This window comes from Haplochromis burtoni, unplaced genomic scaffold, assembly GCF_018398535.1.
Source record: "Haplochromis burtoni strain Fernald_Lab_line unplaced genomic scaffold, NCSU_Asbu1 Contig_464, whole genome shotgun sequence".
Taxonomy (NCBI): domain Eukaryota; kingdom Metazoa; phylum Chordata; class Actinopteri; order Cichliformes; family Cichlidae; genus Haplochromis; species Haplochromis burtoni.
Genome location: NW_024582825.1, coordinates 162,454 through 182,529, shown reverse-complemented (window position 1 = coordinate 182,529; position 20,076 = coordinate 162,454). Strand labels below are relative to the sequence as shown.

At 42.9% G+C, this 20,076-nt stretch overlaps 2 protein-coding genes and 1 pseudogene across 4 annotated transcripts in view; 2 read left to right on the top strand and 1 right to left on the bottom strand.

The window, feature by feature from the left end:
• LOC102306589 overlaps positions 1-3,744 on the top strand; it is a 17,883-nt pseudogene extending 14,139 nt beyond the window's left edge.
• Positions 3,745-5,106: 1,362 nt separating this feature from the next.
• On the bottom strand, positions 5,107-14,745 carry wipi2 (WD repeat domain, phosphoinositide interacting 2). 3 transcript variants are annotated; one of them, XM_005946202.3, is made up of 12 exons: positions 14,487-14,745; positions 13,594-13,676; positions 10,594-10,763; positions 10,384-10,480; positions 9,645-9,742; positions 8,497-8,589; positions 8,276-8,346; positions 8,053-8,166; positions 7,783-7,947; positions 6,975-7,082; positions 6,788-6,885; positions 5,107-6,553 (listed from the first exon to the last, which is right to left on the bottom strand). In XM_005946202.3, the coding sequence occupies exons 1-12, from the start codon at positions 14,558-14,560 to the stop codon at positions 6,441-6,443; spliced, it is 1,284 nt and encodes a 427-aa protein (XP_005946264.1). In that variant the 5' UTR covers positions 14,561-14,745; the 3' UTR covers positions 5,107-6,440. The 3 variants fall into 3 exon arrangements, with proteins under 3 accessions (XP_005946264.1, XP_005946265.1, XP_042069594.1); XM_005946203.3 differs by having other exon boundaries at positions 8,059-8,166; XM_042213660.1 differs by having other exon boundaries at positions 13,164-13,676; positions 14,487-14,539.
• Positions 14,746-19,134: 4,389 nt separating this feature from the next.
• mmd2a (monocyte to macrophage differentiation-associated 2a) overlaps positions 19,135-20,076 on the top strand; it is a 25,046-nt gene continuing 24,104 nt past the window's right edge. Inside the window, exon 1 of the mRNA XM_005946197.3 lies at positions 19,135-19,702. Within this exon, the coding sequence (XP_005946259.1) occupies positions 19,674-19,702 (29 nt within the window). The 5' untranslated portion in view covers positions 19,135-19,673. The remainder of the gene's footprint in view (positions 19,703-20,076) is intronic.

The window sequence follows — 20,076 nt, the reverse complement described above, 5'->3', positions numbered from 1 at the left end:
CACACACACACACACACACACACACACACACACACACACGCAGATTTACATTAATTTCCTGGACACTTGCACTTGATAAACAAAACTTTCTTCCTTGAAAGCCTAACCTAAAAGTAAACTAAAATTTGTCTTCATCTCAAAATTTAAAGCCCGACATTATAGATACATGCTTTTTGTCTCATCATATTGACCTCATCTGTAAGTATAACATAGAAGAAGATAAAGGTTTACACCATTTCTACATATATTTGTGTATGTTCCTGTTATCTACAAACTGTCAGTGGAAATGGACCCTCTTTCATGTTCTGCTGTGTCCATTTGTTGTGTGTTTAAAGGAGAGACTTTGAAATTATCAACACGAACTAGAAGGAGGAGGATGAGCAAGCTCTCAGCACCACGCTCACCCAGAAACTCAAAGAACACCAGGTTGGTGAAACTACAATAGCTTTTTATTTTCACTATATTCTTAATAAGGGTTATTTGAAACTGTTCTTTCTTCTGTCAGGGCTAACAGGGTGTCAGAAGCACCGTACAAGATGCACACTTTAGCAGTTGTAGATGCTATTTATGCAAAACCTGAACTACAATTGTAAATTATTTTTAGCAGGACAGATGGCTGTACTAGTTGGTCTACTGTTTATACAGAAAGTTCCAACACTCTGAGTCTGGTGGTCATCTGACCTCTCTGACGACATCATTATGAAGCTTAAATTTCTATTCATCCATTAAATGTCTTACCAACAGTTGGAGGATTGTTCATTTTCTTTTGGCTGCTCCCGTTAGGGTGAGCCATACATCATCTGCCTCCGTCTCACCCCATCCCTAGCATCCTCATCTGTTACGCATATCCACTATCTGTCCTCTGCACATGTCCAAACCTTCTTCTAAACCTCAACCGGAGGAGTCAACCGGAGCCGTCTCTCTGATGTATCCTGTCCATCCTGTCACTCCCAAAAGAATCATTGCATCTTCACGCTACAGGATGAATTCTAATAAATACACTGATAAAAGTGAACTTTTATTGGAAGTGAAGAGAAAAAAGATTAAAGCTTGGTGAAAGCAAATGAAAGCTAACCGGACGGCTAAAATTACAATGATGGGAGCAAAGAAGCATTGCAATGTGAAAATTTGGAAATAGGAAAGTGAGACGCAAAAGAGGATACAGAGCAGTGATGATTAATAGTCTGGCTTTAAAGACGCAAGGTTTTTGCTGTGAGTGCTTATGCACGCGTTGATTCGTTTTCTATCCTCTTTCAGGGACGCATCGAGGAGCTGGAGGAGGAGCTGGAAGCTGAACGAGCCATGAGAGCCAAGGCACACGGACAGCTTGTATCATAGCAGTTTCATCTTTGAGAGTCTATTTCAGTCCAAACGTGATAAATACCTGACCACTACGCATATGAATTCAAGTAAAAAATACGCAGACATGTGACATTATGCTACAGCTAGAGAGTCAAGTTGTTTTCCTGTTAGGTAGAGAAGCAGAGAGCAGAGCTGTCACTAGATCTGGTGGACCTCAGTGACAGACCGGAAGAAGCGGGAGATCTCAACGTCACCGTGAAAGCTGCTCAGAAAGCAAAGCTAGATCTTTAGACTCTTGTGTGCTTAACTCTTTCAAAATAAAACAGCCACAAACATAGACGCTCAGCCACTCTTATAGATGAACTCTGAGGCCCACAAAGTGGAGGACAGCGTGTCGGAGGCAAACGCTTGCCTGGCTGAGATGGAGCACACTCAGACAGAGCTCAGTGCTGGCAAAATCCATCTGACTGGTGAGAATGCGAATGCATGCGTTACTGTTCCTTGTTGAGCTGGATGCATCATGCATTTGCCTCTCCACCTCTCCATCCAGACTACCTATCCACAGGCTCATAACTCAGCCTGGTGAATGCCCTGCATGATCTCTTGCAGTTAAAGGAGCAGCTGGATGAGGAGTTAGAATCCCGTGGGGAGATCCAGCGTCTTGTGTCCAAGCTCACTGCTGACGTCACCACATGGAGGAGCAAGTATGAGACGCCATACGCCGCACCGAGGAGCTGGAGGAGACCAAGTAGGTTCAAAAGAATTAAAAAAAAAGAGTCTTATGAATCATGACAGTGATAAAATTTTAATTTAAATTCCACTCTGGTTCTTTCCTCCCACTCTCTCCCAGGCGCAAACTTGCAGTGCATCTCCAGGAGGCTGAGGAGGCAGCAGAGGCGGCTCAGGCCAGAGCTGCCAGCCTGGAAAAGGTCAAGCAGAGGTTGCAGGGAGAGATGGAGGACTTCACTATATACCTAGAGAAGGTACACATGCACAAAAACAAAATCTCAATGTGTACAGGACACAGAAGCACCAGAGGCTATTACACGGCAGAGGTCATGCACATGAGGTTAGTTGCTAACAAACAAATCCAGCAGAGAGCAGTCAAGAGGCAAAATTCCAATAAACAAGCAAAGTGTTTTCAACAGCACTGGAAACAAGAGCAATGCTGGAACGTCTGATTATTCAAAGCTATTACTTAGAAACTTAGTTACCCAACTAATTTCTGATCCAGTTATCCTCACCTTTTGTGTGGATAATGCACTTCTTTATTATATTAATGCTTTCTGTAATGATATATCAGCAACAATTAATAATAATAATGAATCTAACTAACTGAGTTTGCTATGTCTGCCTTTGTGTAAGCAGTCCAATGCGGCAGCTCTGGATAAGAAGCCGGGAGTTTTCCATAAGATGGCAGCCGAGTGGAGCCAGAAGGATGAGGAGCTGCAACTGGAACTGGAGAACAGCCAGATGGAGAGCCGCTCCTACATGATGGAGATCTACATGCTGGAGACGGAAAGCCAGGATCACTTGATGACTGTCTGCAAGGAGAACAAAACCCTCTCAGGTGCTTTCTAACTTGTCCATTACAGCTGATCATAACTTGCAAGCATTTGAAGAAAGGAAAATATGATCCTCAGTGTTAACTGTTGCGTTTTTATTTCTGTGCCATTTGCTTTCAGAGGAGATCAAGGAGTTGACTGTCAGCTTGGGGAAGGAGGCCGCAGCGTCCACAAGCCAAGAAGAATGTGGAGGTGGAGAAAGAGGAGCTGCAGATGACTCTGGAGGAGGCTGAAGCTTCACTGGAAGTTGAGGATGTGCCTTATTTTCCCAGTGTTTTAAAAAATATTATGATGTTATTTAGAAAGGTTTAAGATTTGACATGTGACATGAGTGAAAGAAAGCAGACACAGTGTGTGTGTGTGTTTCCAGGTGGAAGAAGGTTGGTGCTGGAGCTGGCAGCTAATTTGTGTGTTTCTGTAAGAATAGCAGGCCAACAGCAGCCTGTTTAAATACATGAAGACCATCCATGACCTGGACGATGCTGAGGAACGGGCTGAAATGGCAGAGATGACCCTGACAGGAAGTGGTGAACAAGGTCTTAAACTATCAAGAGTCTTTAACATCACTGATAGTCTTAATCAGTGTAGTCTTAGGAAATAGCCTGCATGCTGTTGATGTTTTTGCTGATGTGCTGTAAATGTACTGTATGTGTTTTTGTGGAACATCGGGTTTGGGGCTTTGGTTGTTGCTCTTAAAGTTTTGCAAAACTTTTAGATCCTGTATTGTCGATTAACATAGCAGAAAAATGTTTGAAATGTTTTTCTGTACATGTGGAATGTGATTTATATCATCTCAGCGTTGGTGCATAAGCCCTCTAGGATGGAGTGGCTAAAGCTGTGGTCTCACGTCAAGGATAGAGTCCACCCTCGCGTGTGAATGTGTGTGACCTGCTGCAAAGTTCAATAAGCTGCAATGAAGCAAGTTCTTGAGCACATTATTACTCTAGTAGCAGAAAATTTGTATCTTATTGTATTTATTTATTTTTTCCTTGTAGGTGATTCAGATTTGGTCGACTTTCCTTTAAAGTGGTAGCGTTTAGTGTCTACAAAAGATTCTGACAAATGGCTCCTTCACGTCCTGAAATGTTACATGAAATGTGTAATTCAGTTCAATTTCATTTCTAAATCTGGACTACTTTGAAGTTCAAGTTCGTGGCATTGTATTAACACACAGTGCCAAAAAATTCTCCTTTTACAGGTGCTCACACTTGCCGATGATCAGTTAATGAAGTGCATTTGATTTTCAGCACCTGGCTGCTATGTCATGTGGAAAAAGTAAGGGTGTAAGTATTGCTTTTGTACTGTCAGGATAACTTTGACATTATGGCTCTTGGCATTACCCCCCTCACCAAAAAAAGAAAAGAAAAAAAGCATATTCTGACTGAGGCAGTTGGAAAGGGGAACCCACATCACATATGAGCAACATGGGGTACTATAAAAAACAAATGGTAAATGGCCTGTATTTATATAGCGCTTTACTAGTCCCTAAGGACCCCAAAGCGCTTTACATATCCAGTCATCCACACATTCACACACTGGTGATGGCAGCTACATTGTAGCCACAGCCACCCTGGGGCGCACTGACAGAGGCGAGGCTGCCGGACACTGGCACCACCGGGCCCTCTGACCACCATCAGTAGGCAACGGCCAAGGACACAACAACCGAGACTGTCCAAGCCGGGGCTCGAACCGGCAACCTTCCGATTACAAGGCGAACTCCCAACTCTTGAGCCACGATCGCCCCATATCGTGGTTGTGCAATGGAAAGCTAAAAATTATTTTTCACCTACACGGGCAGGGCTCGAGTCCCACATGAAGTCAGCACTGACATGTACAGAGCATGCACACATCCCCATGCTCTTTTAGTAGGAAGGGCATTAAACTGAGATGGAAGGCAGGTCTATTTTTTAGATGCGATGTTATGTTACAGCACACTGCTCTCACTCGGGCGTTCTGGTCTGTGGGTCAAAGGCTTCTGCTTAGCAGGAGTCATTCTTTCACATACATATTATAGTAATATTACAGTGTGGCATAGAGGATGTCTGAAATTATGTGGTAACACCTAAAAGTATAAAATTCCGATGCTTAAAAACAAATAAAATAAAAACTGGATTTTACCTGACTTCTATTGCTCCAGTAGCTGTGATGCTGGGTAACACATCCTCCCATTCAGTTGGCCTAAGATGCTCTTTATAATGAATGCAAGATGCCAGTGCAACAAGAACAAAAGGCACTTAACTTCATACATCAACATGAATTTATTTTAGTTTCAGATGAACGTTTCACATTTTATACAAAATCATTAGAAAATGCCCGACACTCCAAACTCCCACATCTAATCCTTACTTGGTGGCTTCACACACTGAAAAGGATTATTTGGGGAATCATGCAGCATCCCGGCCCAGATGATGAGGCTCAGCCCGACCTCCAGATCACAATCGAATGACGATGCTCAGCTTGCTCGTTGGCCAAACACTCACTATCCCTGCGTGACACAGTGATATCTCGCCACATCTAATAATGTACAGAGTAAGATACAGTAGGATGAGTTGTTAAGAGGAGACCGGAGAGCTTCCTGCCTTTCTCCGTCGATCATCACCAACCACCGCTTAGATGTATGGACACAGTACCACATCAACAACACCATGCATGTTTTCATACGCATGACACATCATTGGTTATGATTAGCTATGTAGTTTTAAAAAAAACAAAAACAAGATTGATAGTTTAAAAATTAACCAATGACTGCAGGCCTGAGGACAGGGAGAGGGCAGGAGAAGGTCCACTGAGCCTCTTGTTTGGATGAGGTAAAGTGAGCAGGGGCAGGTGTATAAGCTCATGACTAGATGGTTTGCTAATGTACATGCCCGAGCACACACACGCACGCACGCAAGCAAACAATCACATATTTGTCAACACCTCTGCCTCATGCCAAAAACCTTAGACTGATGCCCCGCCCTCTGCAGGACAGTGTACAAGAAAGTGTGTGTGAGAGAGAGAGAGAGAGAGGGGAAGGGGTCAGAAAAGATAGCACACACCCTCGATTAAGATTGAACAAATGAAAGAAGATTTTATTCAGCCAATGAAAAGAGGTCGCCCCTCTCAAACACAAAAGAGCCATCACAGCAAGGGCAGAGAGGCACTTACACAATCGGTTTCTACTCACACACACAGGCTCGCTGTGTGTGAGAGAGTGTCTTTAACAGCGACACAGCTACATTTTTTATTTTTTTAAATGACACTCACACTCTCAGATACTCATTTTCACACTTAAGCTTTTGGCACATGTACATGCAAAGCTTCAGTTTGGCCTGCTCAGGCTAAACTGAGGGAAAAGGGAGCGCAGGAGGGAGGGGGGGAGAGAAGAAAAAAAAAGAAAAAAGACGACGTGTATGTGAACGGATGGATGCATGAACAAACTGGTGGACAGGCTCTTGAACACTTTAAAAGAAAAACAAAGACACTCCCCCTCCCCGCCTCCATCTTTGATCCTGTCCACGCCCCTTTCGGGGTCACGTGTCTCTAGCAGCACCAGAGGAGGCCTCTGATCGGTGGGTACAGCCATCAGTCCAGTCACTCGGTCTCGAGGATGAGCGGCGGTTGCTCGTTGTCTTCCTCTAAGCGTAGGTCGCTGAGGTCGTCGTCAAGCCCCACCCCTCCCACAGCGCCCTGCTCTTCACAGTAACCTAGGAAAGAAGAGTTCACAAGTCAAACATTGATGAGATTTCTTCTGATTGGATCACTTCCAAACTTGTCCCGCCTTTCTGCACAACTTAATTACAGATAGTCGCTCCAGAACAGCCATCTTTACAAAATAGAAAAAAGTTTATTCGTTTTTATTATTAGTTTTTATTTACCTATTGCCTTTTTTTCCCCAATCAGAAAAAAAGAAAGAAAGATATCAATACTGTGTCACCTACCCTTTGAGACAGCAGCACTGTAGGTCTGGGCCACAAGTGGGCGATCATGTGACCCCTGCTCAAGGATCTCATTGGGGGGCTCGGTACTCCCGTCTAACCTGAAGCCAAAGACTGAAATCCTCAGTTTAACTCCCCAAAATTTACCTTACCAGCTAAAGCGAGCCACAATCTGCCAATGCTGTGTTACCTGTGCTGCTTCGTTAGTGTGCATTCGCCTCCCTCTTGTGGATCCAGGTTGTACATATACAGGTAGCCATCAGCCGCTGCTACAAGCAACCTGGGAATCTTCTGAATCCTAATTTTTAACAATTAAAAATGGAGATTCATGAAAGATCCACAAATCCAATCCAAAACGTCAATCACATTTATCCTCTTCAGCATCTTCTCTTCTTCAGCACCAGATGTGACATACCAAGCAGCTAATAAGAATCCTACAAGCTCATTAATATTTTCCAGTTTCCTATTCTTAGATTCCTCCTCTGATTCCTTGGCACACAGATGAGGAGCGGCAGAGATGACGGATGTTACATTACTCAAGTATTTGCATTATTTTAAGTGCCTGTCAGAAGCTCAGGACCTATTATGGAAATGCTACTAACTTCAGCTCTCCATACAAAGTGGCACAAAGGCAGAGTGACAGAAGCCTGCACATCCTCAGGAAAACCACCTTGTATAAACTCATTTTGATTATTATTAATATTAATTATTAATACTACTCGCTACAACTTTAAATTGAAAAAAAAAAAAAAAAAGTAGGTCAAAGGTGACCAAAGATTAAAATCAGTCAGTATTTTAAAACTTCCTACAATCAAAGTGCAATGTAAAAAAATTGTGCTAGAAATTTTGTATGACCTGTGATTGTAAATTCAGTCAACGCTACTTCACATTTTTCCCCCCCCTTTTCTCTGGCGTGATAAGAAAAGTAACAATTTCATAATGTCTCAAACGCAGTGCTGCATTTGTGCTCACTGCGAGTGTGGAAAGTGTGTACTCACACAGCTAAGGCGCAGATATTCTTATGCCCGCAAAAGGGTAGACGTACGGTGGCGAAGGCTCGCCCCTGGGTAAACATTTCCGTGACTTGGGAAGGCAGGTAGGTGGTGGACGCCATCAAGACCTTCCCCAGGTAACCTCCCCACGTGGTGGGCTCCTCGGCTGGCCTGAGCGAACACGTACAGAATGTGAGATGCATGTTTTCGTTGGAGGAAGCAGCAGCTTGATAAGTGGCTACGAAACAAGCCATCCAAAGACAGACAGCTACGTACACATACTTCTCCTTCTGTGTTTCTAATTTGAAGATGTGGACCGTCTCTGTGTTGCTGGAGGCAGAAAGGTACAGGCTGTCCATACTGAACGCCAGCGAACAGATGCTCACGCACCTGAGAAGACAAGCACGGCAACACACGTGCATAGAGGAGATGGTAAACGCGTACAAAAGCGTGCACAGATGTTACGAAGAATCAAAACTGCAGTGCATGAGCCGTCTACCTCTTGACTCCTCGTCGAAACTCAAAGAGCTTCTGTCCCTCTGGGATCGAGAAGACACGGATGACTGTACCCTGAGAGGAAGTGGAAAAAAAAAGGCACAAGATGTACAGAGTTTCAACACTATTACAGGATGCAAGAATCAAAATCTGCATTTCCTCATGTGGAAAACAAAATTAGCTGCGGAGATGACAGGGTAATGTCCTGCACAGCAGCTGAACTACCTTCTCTGATGCTGTAGCCAGCTTAGTTCCAGTAGCATCGAAAGCCAGAGCCGCTAATGGGCTGTCGTGGGCTGGAATCATATTTGCTGCTCTCTGGAAAACGACACACAGATTAACTACTTTACAAACCTGCTTTCAGGCCCAGAAACACCTTCAGACAAAAACAGCCAAACGCACAATAAGCACTGCAGGAGTGCTCAGACCTTTATATAAGAGAAGCCAAACCACCAATTTACAAAACACACGGCACAACACAGGAGAACCAGCTGAAGAGGAAAAGACTCAACTCTAAGCCTGCACTTTAAAGACAAAGGTCGCTCTTTCAAAGATGCAAATGTTCACATTTTAGGCCGAGAAGATGGAAAAGTAAAGGAGGTCATCCACGTCCACTATGAAAGACCATCAATTAACCAAGTTTGTGATTCCGGTCAGACACAGGGGCCATGCAGTCCTTCAAGACTCCTCCATCACTGTGTGTTGCTGGAAGCGCATGAGTTAAGTATTTGCTGAATGGTGATTGGTTGACTAGATCAGGGAGCGACAGCTGAATTAACCAGCAACGCTTTTAAAAGTAATAACTGTGGTTCTTCACTGCAGCTGGCTGACCGACCAATAACAGCACTGCCTCCATCTGACAACAGAGCTCTCTGCAGGCAGACGGCTCTGTGCCCCGACTAGAGCGACTACATCTGCTGTTACAGGCTGTTCAACCCCCGCTCGCACTCACACTGTGCCTCAGGAGACCTCAGCAGCCACACAATGGTTGGGCGGGGCAGTGGCTGACGGAGGTTTCACACTTCGGTGCTCAGTGATGTAATGACCCAGTCTTTTTTCACAACTTGGCTGATGATTAACAACAACCCTTAGTGGAAAACCCCCACTAGGTGTTAAACACCTCTCAGCCCAAGTAGTTTTAAAACTGAAGAAGCCTCTTTGATGAACCTAAAGAAATCCAGCTGATTTCTTTTCAAGCACTCAAAGCTACCATGACCTGGACGACTGAGTATCTACGCAGACATTCGTCAGAAACTGAAACACTACTGTGGCACAGCAAGCGTATGCCCCGGAAAATGCTTTGTAATAAATCCTGATGATGGCTTTATTTAAAAACAGGAGCACATAAAGTATCATTGTCTGGGTTCACCTACCAAGTTGACTGTGTCAAACACTTGGACCTCTCCTATCGTAGCACTGCCTGGGTATGCCAGGTAACAGTTATCATTGCTGATGGAAAGGGCACACAATCCTGGAGAGATACGAGCACAAAGACAAACTAATCAGTAAAAAAAGATGGAGAGAAAAAACAAAACGTGTCAACACAACCAACTACAACAATGGTATCGTAACATTAAAAGAAAAGAGGAGAAGAAATGAAGTCTTAGTGTTGAGAGTGGCAGACAAAACAACGCTGTTCAAAATAAACTGAGAAAATGAAAGTGGAGACACTTCTCAGCTGATACGAGAAAGTCATATTACTGCTTTCAGTGGGCCTCACTCATAAACCGCGTGAGCACACGTTACGCACAAATCTCTGAGTCGTACTCTGCAAACAAATTTTGAATAGCTACGTATGAATCTTGGGCTAACTGAACAGATGGTCCTTTCACTCCAGCTCTTTATTCTCTTTTGATTAGTTTTATTCATTCGTTTTTAAACCTATGCTACAGTCCAGATCTACATACAGTCATGGAGGCCCAAGATTTTTTCCCTTTCATTTTAAAATGAAAAACTAGATTTGTACATTTCTAAATATTCACGATGAGGCCCAATACAAGCACATACATGTAAAGTGGAAAAAAAGGTAAACTTTTATAAAAAGCACATATTACATTCACTATATTTTCCTATTTATATGATGATGATGACAGACTGTTTCTTCAGACTCACCTGAAGGGTTAGGCGGAGTCTCTCTAATAGTGTGCAGCACTTTCATGTCTCTGATGTTGTGTATATAGAGCGACTCTTCCAGGCACACAATCAGCCTCTGCGGAGGAACCACGCAACATCAACTTGTGTGTACTTAGCAAACAAAGTCATCATTAGAGGATAAATAAGCCTCTTCGTATTCATGAACACTGCAAACGACCCCTGGCCTACCTGTCTGTTGAGCTTCACAGCCAGTATAGTGTTTGAATAGGAGTAGTTGCAGATCTCAGTTCCCTTCTTGAAGTGACAGACTTTGAGCTTCCGGGGGGCCTTCAGACTAACTATAGCCACCAGGCTGCTGGAGAACAGACGCTCCACAATGCACACATCCTCAGTGTCAGCTGCAGGAGACGGACACAAAATTATTATTTCATCAGTGCTCTGACATTTTATAATCACTTATGTGATTAAAGGATTAGATCATCTTAAACAGTTTGACAATTTGGGCTTAGACATTAAAGCATCCCATAATAACTACAATACTGTAATAAATAATCAGCTGATGAGCAAAGGAATAAAGCTCCAAGCATGATAGTGCATTTGCAGGTGCCATAGAGCACTGTGCAGACCCACATACCCGTTTACTGTCACCAGGGGGCAGTGTCAAAAATACAACAAAGGAAATACGTGCTACGCTGTTGTTAGCGTAGCACGTACCATCCAGAAGAAATAACTCAAAAAAACTTAATCAGTGAAGTGAAACCAAATGTTAAAAACAGTAACCTATATCTGCTCCCAGTGAGTGCATTTCCCCATTCCTCTTTGTGGTGAGCTCTACCTTGTTTCCCCTTTCCTAGTTAAGCTAATTGAGCTACGCATTGTTGCTTCTTCATAGCTAAAGACTTACACCAATGTGTCTACCCTAAATCTTTATTTTTTTTTGACTCTACTCGAGTTATTTTCTGTGATTCAGACTTCAAAATATACATATCCACCTATAATGGAACAAAGAACCACAGTAGCATCACTGATAACTGAAAGAACTACTAAATGAAGTAAAGCTGAATTCATGTTTTTCTACTGCTATCATACTTAAAACTCAGCTTGGATCCTTTGTTTTAGTGATGATTAATAACATTGGTGGAATATGGGGCACAGCTGTGGAAGCGGGACATGCCACAAACAGGAGAACCACTACTTAAGGAAGCTGTCTTCTGATTGGCTGACATTTGAAAACAAAAGGTTTCAACAGCAGCCGTATGGGTTGCTGTCTCAAAGCCAGAGGAAATACAAAAGCAAGAGGGAGGGGAAAAAATTATTACTTGCGCAGATTACTCATAGTTTTAAACTGACCATGCTGAATGTGCACCATGTAACAGTGTGTATGAAATGTGAGCAAAACATTCTGGGACTGGGACTACACCCCCCCCCAATTATTCTCTCTTTGACAATCTTCAGCGTGACTGCTATTTTTAGATCACTCCATGGAAGTCGCGTTAGGTCTCATTGCATCTGCGCCTCTGTAAGACCTGCTGGATCTCCTCCAGTGTCTCAAACTTTATTTTCATTTTGAAGAGTGGAACAAGCTGTAGGAAGCCAAGCGGTCCACGTGGCGAGTGAAAATTGGTTTGGTGAGGCCAAGAAGAAAACTCCTGGTCAAGGGCCGGTGTCCTGCTGGCTTCAGGTGTGTCCTTGATCCAACACAGCTGATTTACATGGCTGAATTACTTCCTGAAGTTCTCCAGAGGCCTGGTAATGAACTAGTCATTTGATTCGGGTGCGTGAGCCCTAGAGGCCTGGAGTATTCCACCCCTGATCTAAACATCATCTCTCCGAGTCCAGAACTCTGCAGAGGGAGGGCAATTCATGAGGCAGGGTCCTAGGAATATTGAGCAATGATTTCTCACACACACACACACAAAGGGTCAGTGCTTATCTGCTTGCAAGTCTGAGGTCTGTGGTGAAACTGCAGCATGCACAGTTCCAGTGGTCAGAAAGGGACTTCCAGGGAATGATCCAAAAATACAGAGTGGGCTGGAATCTGTCTGGTCTTGCTCAAGAAGTATAGATGTGGATAGTTTTGCATTTTATAGCTAGACTGTGTGAACTTCTTTCCTTCTTTTATCTAGGGTGCAAAAACAATCAAAAAGCTAGCCTTTAACACTTTGTTTCATGAAAGAGTCGAACGAGCGGTGTTCAGAAATTGTAGAAATGGCTTTCCCATTCTCTTGTGCTGACTATAAAACTTAAATCACCTACTCCCGTCTTCTTCTTTGGTATTTAAATATAAATTAATTAGCAAAAAAGTCAGAATACAACATATAGGCTAATAAAAGGGATGCAGTAGAAATCATATGTAACCTTTGTCCATATACAAGGAGGATGGTTGATGCTTAAGCATACTAGTGAGAGGAAAGGGCAGACATACTTCATTAATTATTTAAAGTAAAAGCACTGCACGAGTGGTATAGTGACTCCAAACTAACAGGAACAAATGCAGTAATTCCTCATAAAATATAATTAAGCAATGAAGTAACAGTTTTTATAAGACAAGTACCTTTAAAGCCAAATAACTTAAAACAAATTATTTGCTCCGCTGCAAATACCTCAATGGCCAACTACATCTGGACAACTAGATAAAGGTATATCTGGCAGCCTCTCCAGCGAGTCTGTCCTGCAGATGGACTGCTTCAGACTGCAGCTGGTAAAGGTAGTCGGCCATTTTATAACCGGCAAACCTTGCAGTTTCCTCCTTCCCCTGTGCAGTTTTTCGCGTTACGCCGCATGGACCGATTATCTACCTGTTGAACGTTGCTTCAGCTCTACAGTGTGCAGTCGATCGCCGTCATCGGCATCAGTCATAGGTAGCACAGATGGAATCTGTGCCTGGGAGTGAAGGCTAACTGGAGAGGCAGAGGAAGAGCGACATCGAGGACCACCGCAACAGGGGCCTACTCTGTCTACGCCATTAGCATACACATGTGTGGTTAAATTACTGGAAAGAGTTTCATGTTATGCAGCCTCGTGCACCATTACCACCACCATTACACCCAAGTCGCACTTTCACAAAAACAAACCAAAAAAAATGCATGCCTTTAAAACAAAACACAAAACAGCTAACTGCATGCAACTATTGTGTGTGCATTCTGTTTAGTGATTGGATGAGGAAAACAAACAAACGGGTGAGTAGATGGAAGTAGAAAGCCAGAACAGAGGTCAGTTTATACTTACTACATTCATATATCTGCTCCAATTTGTCCACAGAGGACAGGGAGAAAAACTTGTATCCTGATTTGGTGCCAACAGCTAAGGACCTGTACATGACACAGAAAGGAAGCGTGGCAGTGACCAAGCACGGTGTCACAGACATACACTGAATAACAATGCACTCTGTGGTCGTTGTTACAGCCACATTGTATTAGTCTACACAATGAAAAACAGGGGGTTCGGTCTAATTTCAGTGATATCGACTAACTCCGCGTACCCTAGATACATTGGTCACTGTGGTCTCAGTGTGATTGTGATCACACGACTAACGCTGTGTTGCAATAATACCAGGCCTCTGCTGCTGAGAGCAAACACCGGCAAATTTAGTACATGACCGAGTTTAAATTTGACATGTCTATCTTAATCATATTAAAACAAATACAGTGACCCAGTTCGAGTCACAATTTCCTACAACAATTTCCAGCAGTCTTCCAGCTGTTCACCAGTAATGAGTCCAAAACACAGAAAAATCGAATTGCCTTTTACTATTTCTATCTACCGCCAGCCTGAATAAGTAATTACAATTACCCGTAGCAAATATGCGCCTACAGCACACTTAATTTACGAGCATGTTGCTAGTTAGCCTCGGACCACAAACCACTATGCTAGCTAGCAAGCTATGCTAGCATCTGATAAAATAAAAGGTAAATGGGTAGTTTAAAAGAGTAGCTAACCCAAAACACGACGCCTACTGATAGTCTTTTCTAGCATGACAAAAACTACATCTAGGAGATTTCAAATCCATTCCTGTGACCCCGCTAGGCGTCCAGACAAGTCCAAGCTGGGTTAATTAGCATTAGCTAGTTTCACAGCACAGGCCATCCGATCCCAAGCCACTTTCCCCGGCCCTGCCTTACGTGTTGTCCTGGTTAAAGTTGGCGAAGAGCAGCTGGCTTCCGCCAGCGTCTCCGCTTTGACTGGCCAGGTTCATGGGTTCGGCACCATCGACGTATAAAGCTTCAGTAGAAATAGCAGCAGCTGGACTGAATACAGTGGTAAAGACCAGAAGTGTTGAGCTTTACGGAACCATCTCTGTTTGCTGCTCTGCTCTAACGATTGTTGTTGTTTTCCACAGGAGCTTGTTGCTCACCCCCAATACGCATGCGTTATGCGCACAGCGTGCAGTTCCTTTAAAGGGCCATGACAGATTTTAATAAATGAGCTCCCCGGACTCTAAACAGGAAACGATACAAAACAAAAATATGAAATGAACAAAAACAAAACATTTAAATAAAGAAAAACCCCACAAACAAAATTATGGTAAAACGGTAAACATACTGGTATCTCGGTTTCTGTCCTTTTTAAACCAATAGGGAGACAGAAACCAGGACCAATCACGACTCTATCAGAAGACTCCTCTGTACATTGAGGATTTCAGAGAACTAGCGCCCCCCATCGTTACATTGTGTAAAAGTCATCTAGAATGGAGGCGCTGCTAGTAAGCATTTATTCTACAGTTCCCATCTCCTCATAACACCAGCATGAAAAATTATATTGTTGTATCTTTAGCTTTAATTTAGTTTAAAATTTTAACCTCCTGTTATTCTCTTTTTTAAATTATTAAATATATATAAACAATCATCAATCGAGGCAACGGGATCCTCCCTAAAATGACGATAGTTTATAGTGAATTTTTAAAATGATAAAAAGTTAGTTTTTTTTCTAATTTGAAGCCTCTTCAATCTACAATTTATGTGCAAGTTTTGTGTTTATTTGCCACTTCTTTTTAAAATGAATTTTTGCACTTCTTATTTCTTACTGAGTGCAGTTCCTGCTCTACACTATTGCAAAGCAAACCTCCAAATAACTAAAAGAACACTGATTGCGTGTGTGAGATTTGAAAAACTCAATGTACTGACACTTTCACTTTCACATAGTCAGATCTTTGTGTTAGAGAGAGGCAAGTGAGTGCAAACTAAGTAATGCCTTTTAAAAAAGAGTTGCAACATTTCATACATCACCATTTTTTAGCCATTATCTGTTGCCTCTTCAGTTAATGTGCCGCAGCTTACAACATTTTAACAGATGCTGAAAGGATCATGTAGAGCAGCTTTCAACATATGTGAACATCAGATATTAAAATTGTATTACATATATGTCTAAGTAGCCCGCGTTTTTTCCTTTTAGTATGCCATATTACTGAAAAATAGAAAATTAAGCTTAATAAAGCCACTTATTTGGAGCTTTCTGTGCTTTTGCAAATGCCTTCAATGACTTCAAATGAAAAACGTTCTCTTTCCTCTGTGAATTCTCATGTGGGAGCACTGGACTAAAACCTTTCACATAGCATGACATAAGTCCCAAATTCTGGCAGTTGGAACAACAAAGTATAAGGCGTGGGATGAAAAGGAAACAGCGAGTGATCCCATCCACTGACTGAAATGTAATTTAGAGCATGAGTCATAGAATTTCTGTCTGTGTATTGGTTTCACTGGAGTTTCAGGTGTAAGTCTGAGCATGTTGGAGTGGAAATTATTCACTCACGCAAATCTGACAGGTAACGTGAAACACCAGGATGAGACAGTCTTTCCAGACAGTTTATCAGTGAGGATCTCCCGGGAAAACAAAAAGGAAGTGTATAATGTTGAAATACTGTCACCTAGTTGGCAGAGGGGTAAAACATACCTTAACCAGAACTCAGTCCACTGTGACAGACTTTTAGTGTAATGAATTACTCTGTTTACCTACAAAGATTCCACTAGAGTAGCTTTGCATGAGTCACAGTATAAAGAGGGATTATTATTAGTGCAGCCTTTCAGTTCATTCTGTGTAGAACAAGTTGTTTAAACTCTTTCCTCTTTAACACCACTTACCTTTCGTCCCATTGGCTGCTCCTTGCAAACAGAAGGTTTGAACAGCAGGTGGGTGGGGCTTGTGTGCCCACAGCCAGAACAATGACCTTTGATCTCGTTGAAAGTCTGGTGTATCCAGGATAAACACAAAACATATGGAAGCTTGGCTTTAAGAGCAGGAATCTTTAACCAGTTTCTCTCTAAGGCTCCTCTCAACATTATTTGGACTGTTTCAACACTATCTAAACTCTCATTATGAATAATATTTTTGCATTTTCATAACCATGGTGACGACTCTAGTTTTTTTTACACAATCAAGATCGATTATAGAGCATCGCACACACATTTATTATAACCAGTGACTCCACCGAGAGCTTTTCATTCCTTCGTCTGCTCCAGTGCCTTCATCGATCTGAGTCAGCCGTGTCCTTTGGACCAGCCTGCCGTTTCCAGGGGCCGGGTGGCCGCCTCTTCTCCAAAGGTCTGTCAGCACAAACATGATGGGCAGAGATGTGCAGACATATCTGGCTTTTCAAACAGAAAGCGAAGCTGCAGTCCTGGCATTTGAGAAATTTAAAGGCGATTACAGTAGGAGACAGAAACCAGCATGTCCTGCCTACACAGATGTTTGTCACCACACCCCAATCTACCAGCTGTGTTACAGGATGTTTGTTTAAAATACATTCAGATACGCAGTGTTTAAAACTGACGTTTGAATGTTTGCAGTGAGGCTAACCACAGGCAGCTGGTTGCCTTTAGGGGCGTATATTTATAAGTATTATTCACCTGAACAAATATGGTTGTCAGGTCACTGTCCCTGATATGGAATCTTATCTGCAAACACAGCCGGGGTGGTGGCAGCAGTGGTGGTCGCCTGTGTGTGTGTGTGTGTGGGTGTGTGGGTGTGTGGGGGGGGGGGGGGGGTAAATGTATAACACATTTCTCTCGCAGTTTGGGTATCTGTGCATTTGCATAATGGGTCTGTGCTGTCGCTCACATCTGCAGCACGGTGCCAAAAAGGGCTTCTTCTGGCCACTTTTATTGTTGGATAATATTTAATTTTCCATTCAGTGGAGCGTATGTGTTTGAAAGGAAGAATGGGGGTGGTGGGGTTGTGTGTATGTGTGTGTTTATGAGTATGTGTGTGTGGGGGGTGTCTGTAAAATGCTAGGCACATAAATGAACTGTAGAGCCAGCAGTCAGCAGTGTATACTTTCTGTTATACACAACATTTGTGTATTTTATGGGCACAGAAGAAAACATTGCTACAGGGAAGGACTGCATAAATTTAAACACTGTTAGTCCAAGTCCTAGCAGCCTTCTTCTTTACTTTAAATACACTTGCTGGCCACTTTATTGGGCACATCTGTAATAACCTAGTAATCTAATAATTTTATCAGCCAATCAAATGCTTTGCAACTTACTGCCCGTATTCATGTAAGCATGGTCAAGATGATTTACTGAAACGGAGCATCAGCATGGGGAAGAAAGGTGATTTAAATGGTTGTTGGTGCCAGATGGGCTGGTAAAAAAATGCCTTGTTGATGCTAGAAGTCAGAGGACAATGACCAAATGGCTTTTCACTGTTAGGAAGGTAACAGTAACTCAAATAACCACTTGTTACAATCAAAGTATGCAGAAGAGCATCTCTGAATGTACAACATGCTAAGCATTGAAGCAGATGGGCTACAGCAGCAGCAGAAAACCACATTGGGTGCCAGTCATGTCAGCTAAGAACAGGAAACTGAGGCTATAATTTACACAAGCTAGCCAAAATAGAATAACAGAAGAATGGTCTGATGAGACTCGATTTCTGCTTCGAGATCATAAAATCGCATAAAAAACATGGAAGTGTGGATCCATTCTGGCTTGTATCAGCAGTTCAGGCAGCTGTTAGAGGTGTAATAGTGTGGGGGATATTTTCTTGTCACACTTTGAGGCCCTTGGTACCAACTGAGCAGCGTTGGCTCATTAGCCTGAATGAGTTTTGTTGCTGACCAAGTTCATCTCTTTATGACCACAGTAGTTAAGACACCTTAATCATCTTAAACTTGAACACGACAACAAATCCTCTTTAGTTTGGAAACTATTGCACAAAGAATTCAAACGGCTATAACTTTAGCTTATAAAGTGGCCAGTGGTGTAAATATCAAAAATCTAATAAATAAAATAATTCCAGTGGCTCCAAACCTTGAGGTCACTTCTTATTTGGAACATAAGCGAATAGCCAATAGAGAAATTTCTTTCTTTCTTACTATTTTGTTTTTCCAATCTTTTGCGAAATTTCTGCATATCTGTCCTTCCCTGTTCCTGGACTTTATCTAAATGAAACGTCAGAGGAAGGGGATTCCCTGGAACAACACAATAGCACAACAGAGTGATGTAAAACTACTTTCCCGTGAAGAATGTTGAGAGAATCCCATTGAATACTTTAAAACTACAAGCTGTGTTAACTCAGCTGGTCACAGTTTTATTATATGAATCTCTTGAAGTATATGAAGTTATTAAGAAGTCACTCAAACCCCCAAACAGCTACTTTAAAGCACAGTGGAAAGAAATTAGAGCAATAGAAACAGTAAAGGAGATAAATAACAAACAAACTAGGTAACAGAAGTAAATGTCTGTCCAGGATGTGTTTGGCATCATTTTCGTTACAACAGCGCTCGCTCCAGTCTCTTGAGTTCAGTTGACTCATTTGGTCAGGTTTTGTTATCACCTTTGTGCCTCCCTTCCTGTCTTGTTTCAGTCCGGGTTTGTGTTTCAGAAGCGACCTGTTCACATGTCACACTTGCAAGTCACAGCAGAGGGTGTTGGTGCTTTGTGGTGAGGGGTTTGCCTTTCGCTGGTGAAGTTAGCAGCAGCCAGGAGAGCGAAAGGGGAGGGGAGAAGAGGGCAGGGGAGGGGTTACGAGCCCAGTCCCGCGGAACATCCTGCGACCACATCTGAGAGAGTCGGAACGAAGCTCGGCAAGGTCCCCTCACCGCCAACTCCTCTTGCTGCCCGCCGATCGTCGCTTTCGTGCACAGTCGTTTAAACCCCGGAGCAAGCGCGGGCCGGTTGTCCTGGTGACCCGCTCTGCGATTCGCAGGCTCTCCTGGACTTATGTTTTTATCTCTGGACGCGCGGTGGTGGGACATCCGGAATGGGGAATCCGTAGGAGAAGACTGCGCTGGCTGGTTTTACTGTTTGCGATAAAAAAAACAAGAGAACGCAGGCGCGCAGACGCGCTGGCCCGCATAGCCTACGCACGAGATGGACTTCAAGAAAACAAAATTTGGCAAGTAAGTTGAATTCCCAGGAAAACAAGAAAAAAAAAGTTTGAGCGTTGTTATCTAGCAGCATGTTTTTGTTTTCGTTTGTGACAGATCCTGTGCATCCATGCGTACTGACGCGCCGGCACGTGCGCGATCAGAGGGATATGTTATAGATTAGTTTGTGTGAAAAAGCCAGAGAGAGGGGGGGGGGGGTGCAGAGCAGCTATCTTTATTAAAAATATAAGAAGATTTTTTTTAATCTTACTGCGGTGATCGATCCCTTTGATGTATAAGTCGCTTTGTGGTATCTGTGCAATCCATCGGGCTTTCCTTGGGAAGTTGAAAATAGTTCAGTGTCAGTTAACTTTAGACAGAACCGGTCTGTCTGTGTGTGTGTGTGT

Excerpts from the sequence above, each read along its gene's own strand:
- wipi2 (XM_005946202.3), bottom strand. The coding sequence starts at position 14,560 with ATGAACCTGGCCAGTCAAAGCGGAGACGCTGGCGGAAGCCAGCTGCTC. Across the intron at positions 10,481-10,593 it reads CTGTGAAGCTCAACAGACAG|AGGCTGATTGTGTGCCTGGA; the intron begins GTAGGCCAGGGG and ends GTTCCTCCGCAG. Across the intron at positions 9,743-10,383 it reads GACTCCGCCTAACCCTTCAG|GATTGTGTGCCCTTTCCATC; the intron begins GTGAGTCTGAAG and ends GTATCTCTCCAG.